This window comes from Dermacentor albipictus, chromosome 9, assembly GCF_038994185.2.
Source record: "Dermacentor albipictus isolate Rhodes 1998 colony chromosome 9, USDA_Dalb.pri_finalv2, whole genome shotgun sequence".
Lineage (NCBI taxonomy): Eukaryota > Metazoa > Arthropoda > Arachnida > Ixodida > Ixodidae > Dermacentor > Dermacentor albipictus.
In genome coordinates this window covers 96,738,194-96,747,631 of record NC_091829.1, presented here as the reverse complement: position 1 = coordinate 96,747,631, position 9,438 = coordinate 96,738,194, and the positions used below count along the sequence as shown (strand labels likewise).

At 45.4% G+C, this 9,438-nt stretch overlaps 1 protein-coding gene across 1 annotated transcript; it reads right to left on the bottom strand.

Moving 5' to 3' along the window:
* Positions 1–6,278: 6,278 nt before the first annotated feature.
* Positions 6,279–8,624, bottom strand: LOC139050166 (putative nuclease HARBI1). The gene is made up of 4 exons (XM_070526379.1): positions 8,418–8,624; positions 8,163–8,302; positions 7,229–7,397; positions 6,279–6,970 (listed from the first exon to the last, which is right to left on the bottom strand). The coding sequence occupies exons 1-4, from the start codon at positions 8,622–8,624 to the stop codon at positions 6,293–6,295; spliced, it is 1,194 nt and encodes a 397-aa protein (XP_070382480.1). The 3' UTR covers positions 6,279–6,292.
* Between the last annotated feature and the right edge of the window lie 814 nt (positions 8,625–9,438).

Genomic DNA, 9,438 nt, shown 5'->3' with positions numbered 1-9,438 from the left:
TGAAAACGCGATCGGCAACACTTCTGCACAGTTCACTTCTGAGCAAACGCACATCGCGTAGAACGAGCACTTCTACACCCCGCAACGCTGCGACACATCGCACATATATATCACGGTTTGTAGCTTGCAAACGCACTTCATAACAGCAAGAACACAGCTCGAACGTCGCGGTCACCTCGACGCGTCGCAACCGGCAAAACGGCTCACACGCAGTATAGAAACACACTTCATAACAGCAAGAACACAGCTCGGACATCGCGGTCACCACGGCGCATCGCAGCCGGCAAAACGGCTCTCACGCAGTATAGCACACGCAGGATGGCAGCGATAACGAGGCGATAAAAACTTATCGTTACTGATCGTATCATTACTTCTGAAAGTTGCGAAGGGCTGGCGTTCACCACTTCGTGCAACGATCCGCATACACAGAGCAGAAACCAAACGTGTACACTGGGTGCGCCAGTCGGACGCTACTTATGGCGTTTTTCACTGGTCGATTCGGAGCAGCCGCCTGAATCCTCGAGCGAGCGCTCGGCTTTCACCAACCCGAATCTGCCAGTGGAACGCACGAACGCTCCGCGGGAGATCACACAGGAAGTCTGCGTGCACGTGACACAAACGAGTTCCGAAAACTATGCCCAATTTCCGCTCAGTACGTTTCCACGGCAACCAAAGCCGCCGTCCCATGTGCCATCCCACGTGCGTAATTTGACCGCGGCCCGCGGCAGCACAGAACACCTGTGCGGCAGTCGTATAGAGTCTGTCATTTTTGGTGTCGCGCCCGCAAGGACTGTGCATGGAGAACGTAGGGTTGACGCCTGCAGTGCGCCGGCTGTTGCAGGATCTCCTCAAGGAAGGTGGAAATGAGTGCAACGGTAAGTGGCATTCACTTGAAATGGATCATAACATCAAATTCCGCGTGACATTCAAGGCTAATAATTTAAACAGCTGATCTAGGTGCACCTCATGGCAGGAGAAATAAGTGCAGGCAAAATATCGGAGCATTTTAAACCGCATTTTAACGCGATAGCGTTAAGGAGCTCGTGTCGCAGAAAAGCCGGTGTCGTCGGTGTCGGCGTCGGCGTCAGCGTTTTTGCGGCGTTGACCGTGAGCGATAAATCACGGCAGGCACTCCATAAATAAAAAGCAACTTCCAAGATGGTCTGCGTGGGAATCGAACCAGGGTCTCCGGAGTGTGAGACGGAGACGCTACCACTCAGCCACGATTTCGATGCTTCCAAAAGGTACAAACGCGCCTCTAGTGAATGCGGTGTTGCCTTCGAAACGAGCCGTGGAAAGTTATACTGTGGTGTATATAGGTAATTATGAACATGTAACTTACAGAAGTCGCAATTACACGAGTAGCGAAGTGCGTTTCGCTGCATTTCTTCTGCGCTTTCCGCACACGGAGAGCCATCTTGCGGCAAACACAGAAGAGCCCCTCCTCTCCATGTACGGCGCTACCCCGACAGATGGCGCGCCACGCGCGCATTGGAGCTGTCGCTGTTCGGACTCTCTCCCCTGACAACGCTTCGCCTCGCTCCCTCCGCAGAATCAAGCGTCCTTCCTTTCTTTAGATCACTATCTATCTCTCTGCCCGTGCCGATCACGGCGTTTGGCTGGCGTGCATCATTTCCCCCTCCGGGATACCGAGTTCTTTGGTTCGCTCCGCTTGCTCAGGCGCACGTTTCATTGCTGCGCCGAACGCCGCGTTGCTCGATCATATGGCTCGACGCTCACCGCGTCTGATGCGGGGCGCCTCGTAAGTGATGGCTGCCCTGTAGCCCATTGTCTTACACCCATTGGCGGGTCGACGGGAACGCTATCGCGTTCCACTCTTGAAGGCGAAGCTTAAGCGTCCTCCAATTTTTTTGCCCCCTTGATCCATGCTCCGGCAGCATGCAGTGTGGTCGTGGTTCCGGAAAATTTCCGGTCATGCATTTTATAGTAAGGTTACCCAACGAAAAAGTGTTGTCGCTTAGTATATTAAGAGCACGTGTTGTTGATGAAGCGTATGCTCAAATATAAATAATGTACTTCAGGCGTCGAGATCGCGTATGCAGCTTTCTTGTTATATTTAACAGCACATTTCACTTGTCAAACATTCTAAATATGAAGCAAAATTCATGCCAGCTGGAGAGATATACATTTATAGGATATTGTAAATTGTGCTGCTTAGAGGGATTTACCGGCAACGGAAGCCTTTCGCACATACTTAAAAACAAAAACGGTCTACAGTGGTCAGGTATCAGCCTATGTAGGTATCCCACTGTTTTATATGCTACAGACGCGCATTGTCGTGTATTTCGCAATGCGCAGCTTATGTCGAGTTTACCCTCTTTATAAAAAAGCATGGCGAGCTTCGTGCGATCCCAAATGTTTTTTTTGTTTTTTTTTAGCAGACCTTGTTGCTTTCAATTCTGCCCGTGAGATTTTATTCTTGTTTTATGCTTTCTGTACATGAAGGTGCTACCGATGGCGACGCCGACGCTTCGACCACTGAAGAACACAGTGGATCTTCAATAAATGGCAAGTTGTTCTGCTCTCAACAAAAATCTGGACAGAACTACTTTCTACGGCGAGCTCTGTTAACCTTTTCTTTCACCGAGAGTCCGCGCATTGTACCGTTCTCCTTTCACTATCAAAACCCTCACCACCCGGCGCGCCCGCTCTCCCTCTTTGTTACAAAAATAAGAAACAAAGGGTCCGTCTCCTTTACCACTGCTTTATAAGTCTTTATTTATTTTTCTGTGGCTTTGGGGATGAAATACTAAGTTTAAGTGTCTATTTTACTAAGTTTAGGTGTTAGGTGTTCATTTCACTAAACTAAAACATTACTGTTTTTATGCTAGCTCCTTGACCTTCTCGAATGCTAATTCAAACACAGGAAACAATGTGCAAGAATTTCAGAACACACTCAAGAACTGCTCAATTTAGGAGCAGGCATCCCCCAGAGGAGCACTTGAGTTAACACACTCAGTGCGTTAACTCATATATGAACAATGTATTCAAAATATGTACAGCCAAATACATTAGTGGCAGGGGCTTTTGCCAACACACTAGAAAAACGTTTTTTTTTCTTTGCCATTGTTGTAACATTTGTACTATTTGTTTCGCAAAGAACAAATGCTCAATTAAACTAATGATGGACAAAAATAAGGGAGGCAATGTCTGAATAACCAACATTTAAAGATCATGCCTGAAGAATTTACGTGCACTGTCAAGCCTACCTTAATGGTTCATTTACATTACTGCTTTTGAACTATCAAACACAGGTTCAGCTGCATCCAGTGGTGTACCTGCAAGTGGGGCTGGCCAGTTAAGAAAGGCTGCTGCACGTGGTAAGTATGCTTTCAATACAATCACCATTGGCTCTAATGGAAGCGGAGAGGGGGGCAGAGCTTACGGTTGTTTTCCAGAAGAGACCCTTTATTATGCGACGTTTCTAAATTTACACCCAAACAAGTTCCTTAGCTTCGAAAAACACTTTTACGAGGTTGCAAACGAAATGCAGACTGTGTGAATTTTTTTTCCATCTGCTAATTGCTGTAGGGGTATACCCACCATCATTCGTAGGATACAGCTCCAAAGCAAGTGTGGATACAGCAAAACTCGCTCCAGGCTTGGAATAAGCAGTCTGCTGCTCAGAATAGGCTGCCCCATTAACCAAAGGCTAACCTTTATTTCTTCTCGAAAACAGAATTTTTTCCCCCACAAAACCAGTCTGCGGTATCGCCACTGATCATTCTCTATAAGTGAAATGCTTTGTGCAAGTAAATGGCAGCCAAGAACAATATGTAGCTGATCTGGTTTCAGACATAGAAAATTTTCCAGTATTATGAACAGTTGAAACTTGTACTTGGTTTAGAGTGATTCAGTTTGCTCCTGTTAGAACAACATTCTCTAAACTGGATCCCCAACTTTTTGCAAGTGCATCTAATAGGACATTACTATATGTACTGTATCTTGTGTTACATTTACATGGATGCTTGTACAGACACACATATACACAATCTTCCTGCATTGCTTTTTTCCCTTAGGTGCAACTCAAACTTCATTGCTGAAGCAATTATGCCCTTTACCTTAACAAGGTTAGTGCTGGGCACAGCAAGTGAAATGGTTATGAATGATGAAAATTTATTCTGCTGTTGTACATTCCAGCTCCGGGGTGCGAGTGGACAAGCGGAGAGACAAAGCTGCTGCTTGATTTGTATAGCACTTATTTTCCTCAAGTGGGTCCTCTAAAAAAATTCAGAAACAAAAAAGCCATGTTCGAAAAAATTGCAGTAGAGCTGCAACGCAGAACTGGTACAATCAAGACTGGAGAGCAGTGCTGCACGAGGTACAAAACAGTGCTAAAGAGGAAAAATGTAGCAGCCGTGGAAAATAACACATCTGGCAATTCTCCAGCTGATGTCCCCTATGAAGATGAGCTGGAGAAGATCAAGTGGCTCGATGACAGCCTTGAACCAGAGATAGTCAAGGATGCGAGCGGTGTGGTGTCAAGAAAGACACACCCACAGTTGTCAGCATCAGAATCCGTCCCCCATGGGACGTCTAGCTCTTCAAGTTCTACTTGTAGTGCCACAGAGACTGCAGCTTGTTCCCTTGAGCAGGAGCAGCAGCCAAGAGACGACGGCAGAAAAAATCGCCCGAGTACAGCCCGGATGCTACAAATGACTGCATTTTTGGAAAAAGTCGAAGAAATTGAAGAGCGCAGGGCAAAGAGAAGAGCTGAAAGAGACATAAAAAAAGAAGAAAAGCGACTTGAAAAGATGCAGAGGCGGGATCAAATGCATGCAGAAAAGATGAGCCTTCTGCGTGAAGCTTTTGGCTTAGACCACAATGATTAAAATGCAATAAAAACATGTTTATTGCAAAGATGGTGCTCCTTGACATTACTAAGAGTATTGGACACATTCCTTGAAGAAAATAAAGCAGTCACACTTTGACAACGCATAACATTGCACATACATGTACACAACACCACTTTTCCCCCTCTGAACATTGTATTGACAATGTAAAAAAAATCTGTTACACAAAGATTGTCGTGTAACATTTTTGTTACTGACTCTTTGCTTTAATTATTTTAGGTGCTTTCGCTTTATGTAATTACGTTTCATAAATAGCAGCTGCAAAAGTGTTCTTTCTTAATAGAATACAAAGTTTATTCCTCTTGCGCAGTACAAAGCAGTACAGGGAAGAGGGGACACTAGGCAAAAAGCTGCTAAAGGCAGCTGAGAGAGCACCCAGTGTTCCAGGTACACATGAACAGCAATGGGTTGGTATATACAAGATTTGCATGCAACATTTCTCAACGGAAAATCAATATATGGAGCATTCATACACTACAAAAGAGAAAACAATACATAATGTCAACCTAAACATTTTACAATATAATAATTCATGCCTATTTACAATGTAGGAGGGGTTTCACAATCCAAAAGCATGGATGACAGCTGATTTCAGGATGTATCTTCTAAAGATACATTATTTTCAGCAAATATGTTGAGATAATGAGACACATGTATAAAGATTGCCTGCGATATAAGGTGCGGCAAAAAGGTAGATGACAACGCCAGCGATGTCGTACATTGCGGGGAGGGGTATAATGATGGGGGTTAAACTCTGTCGGTATAGGTTCATTACTTGATATAATTACATTTTTGTACATATACAATAAACTGAATGGATACAAAGCATTAATGCTGAGAATACCAAACTGTTTAAAGTACAGATAACTATGGGATTTCCACAGTAGATTTGCAATTAACTTGATTGCCCGTTTCATGTTCTAACTGTTAGGTCATGGTCACGCAACTACTTTTCTCATCCCTGTGGAAGCTAACTCATTCAGATGTTTGGTGCAAGCAGCATGTTGCAGAGCACGAGCCTGTGGCACATGCCAGTTTTCATAAATTATTTTCCATATCTTACTTGATTACTTATAATTTCATTGCATTACAATATTTACATGACATATTCACATTATCACCCGCCGTGGTTGCTCAGTGGCTATGGTGTTGGGCTGCTGAGCACGAGGTCGCGGGATCGAATCCCGGCCACGGCGGCCGCATTTCGATGGGGGCGAAATGCGAAAACACCCGTGTGCTTAGATTTAGGTGCACGTTAAAGAACCCCAGGTGGTCAAAATTTCCGGAGTCCTCCACTACGGCGTGCCTCATAATCAGAAAGTGGTTTTGGCACGTAAAACCCCAAATATTATTATTATTATTATTATTCACATTATCCCTTATATCATACACAAGAAGCTACAGTTTGCATTTCCAGCTCAAATGTACATTGCTTGAAGCAAGCATTCCCGCTTCGCTTCCCCTTGTCGACGCAGTGCAGCTTCACTTGATGTCAGGGGGCCGCAGTTCTGGCTGTCGTCATCTGGTGGTGCTTGCCAGTCCCATGCCGAGCTTGCGTCGTCACTATATGGTGGCACATCGACATCACCACAACTAATGCACAGGTTGTGCAAAACACAACAAGCAATGATGAACTTGTTCATCTTATCAACAAAAAAAAAATCCAAGTGCAGCAGCTGGCGGAACCTGCCCTTGAGGTCCCCGAAGGCGTTCTCAATTTTGACCCTCGTTGCCGAAAATTTTAGGTTAAAGGCTCGTTGTCTTGAATTTAAACGTCCATAGTCACGAAATGGTGTGATGAGATAATTCCGAAGTGGATAAGCAGCATCCCCAAGAACATGGAATTTCCCAGAGCAACAAATGCTAGGCAACCGCTCGGCAAGCCTAGACTTTCTGAAAATCCTCGAGTCATGGATTTTACTTGGATTGCCAATTGTGACGTCCAGAAACCTCTTCTTGTAGTCACACACAGCTTGCAGAGTCAACGACGGGTAGTTGTGCCTGTTTACATATGTAGAGCGCACCTTCTTGGCAGGACATCGTACGCTTACATATGAGCCATCGATACATCCAATAGTATTGGGCACACCCGACACCTGCAATATTAAGAGAAATTTAGGAACATCTGTGACAGATATTTAAAATTTAAGCATCTTAACTGAATGAATGTGCTTCTCTTGAATGACTAGCCATATCGCCTAAATGGGGAATGAGTTTAATAGGGCTGGGTTTACTTATGACGATATAAGCCCAACTCATGTCAAGATATATAAAGAGAAAGCATGATGGCACAGACTACTGTTGCTAAATAGAGTGCATGGCATGAAAGAGTGAAATATCAATAAAATTCTTACTTGCTCAAAGTCTGCCGACAGCTGATTGAGGTCTTCTGGGAATATTATAAGTTCTTTGGCGATGTCCACTAGATAATCAAGCATCCTCTCAACAATCCTGAACGCCGTAGCCTCCCCGATGCCGAATCGACTGGCCACATCCCTCAGACACGCCTTGTTTGCAGCGAACCTGAAAAAGTATACAAATTTTATGAACAATCTGTGTAAGCTAAAAGTAAAAAGTAATACCAGTTAAAAGTAATACCTTTAATAAAATGCTAACCGTTCAAATAATGGTACTCCCTTTAATCTCTTCAGGTGCTATGTACGATAATAGAGCTTGCAAGCTTTGTGCCTCAAAAGTAGGAATATTAGCCATGTACACAATGTGTTGCTCACTCCTTACAACTTTTTGAACGGACAAAGGGGTGAAAGCCTGGCTACTACAGGCTGCTTTTATCGCTATCCCTATGATATATGTACCAGTGTGTGCACAAACGTCATTAAAACTTTCATCCTTCAACATCAGTAATCAAAATGTGCAAGATAGACTGCTGGCTAGCTTGTAAAAGCTACATTGTGTATAAAAACCGCCCTTGCGTTCCCTGGTTTTCTTCATCATTTACACCCATCAGTGTGTGTGTTGCATGCAACCAGTGGACCTTATACTGGACATTTATGCACTGTCAGCAATCCTCACATGCAATAAAGAGAGACAGAAACAGGATTTCTGCGTGAAATTGGCATTTCAAACGAGTAAACATTTAAAGTTTGGAATGACCTCGGAAATCAAAAATACTACCGCTCGATATAAACGCGCACCTTGTGCGTTTTGATCGCGCCGCCGTGAAAAAACGAACAGCAAAGAATTGCATTATATTTCACTACTTCAAGAAAGCATGACGTAAGGTTAAGTAAACAGGCGCACAATACTTAACACAGCTCGATGACTTACCAAAGGAATATCAGAACGTGCTCTTCAGCGGTTTTCGAAGGGGACCCGCCACGATCACTACGTGGATAGAACTCGGAGTCCTCAAACCTCCTTATCAGGTCCTCCGCTACACTTCTAGAAACTCTGAAGTTCCTGCGAAACTGCAAACAAGCAAAACATTCTAGAAACTCTGAAGTTCCTGCGAAACTGCAAACAAGCAAACATTTAAAATACAATAACGAGACACCTGCACTATTAATGTGGTGCTATGCTTACCTCCTCATCCGAGTATAGCCGCACAACTTCCTCAACGAATCCGACAATCCTAGGACATTTGCGCGGTGGTTCTGAGAATGCCTCTGAAAAGAAAGCTTCGTAGAGTACTTGCGTCATCTCGCCATCGCTGTCGTCCGAGCTGGAAGAGCTGCTACTCGAACTCTCATCGCTAAACGCGAGTTCTATAGCAGCACCGAATGCAGCCATTTTGCGAAGCAACACAATGTTGTGCGTACCGACCGGGTAGCGATTTTGCTTGAAGACGGAAGTGACGCCATGTGGCGCGTTTTATTTCCGCCCGAATCCGCGCCTCGGCGGCGGAGCAAGTGAGAGCGATCCGGCGCGGAGTGAGTTGATCCGAAACGACCAGTGGAACGCGCGAACCCGCTCCAGATCGACCAGTGAAATTCGGATTCGGTGCCACGGAGCAAGAAATCCTGCTCCGAATCGACCAGTGAAAAACGCCATTATTTCGCTACGCCTTGAACGTGTGTGCTGCTCAGAATGCACGTGTATGTGATGGAGTTCTCGTCTGCCACGCACACGCGAAGCATGGCACAAGAAATCACGAAGTCGACGGCTTCAAATATTTCTTCCGACGCTCTCGTAAACACAACACACACTTCCTGCGCTCCGTCTGTTTCTGTTGGCGATCGCACGCACTGATGAGGTCTGGAAGGGTACACCGGCTTGCTGCTTTCGATGACTATCTCCGTGGGTGCCAGATAACTCCAGTAAAAATCACAAAAAGGAGAAAAAATAGACTGTTTCTGACGCGGCTGTAGCTTAGGCCTTACGTCCCCGCTTCGCTTCGCTTCGAGCACGCGCCATGTTTGCTGTGACGACAGCCGAACTATCCGCCTCGGACCAGCCAATGCGAGACGAGCAGGCGAGCGGAGAGAGAGAAGTGGTTCTTGAAGGGGTAAGGAAAGGTTGACGCTGTTTTCTGCAGCCCTTGCGGGAGCACGGCTCAGCGTCAACGGGGGTGGGGGGGGGGGATAGTGGGAGCAAAGGAGATAGG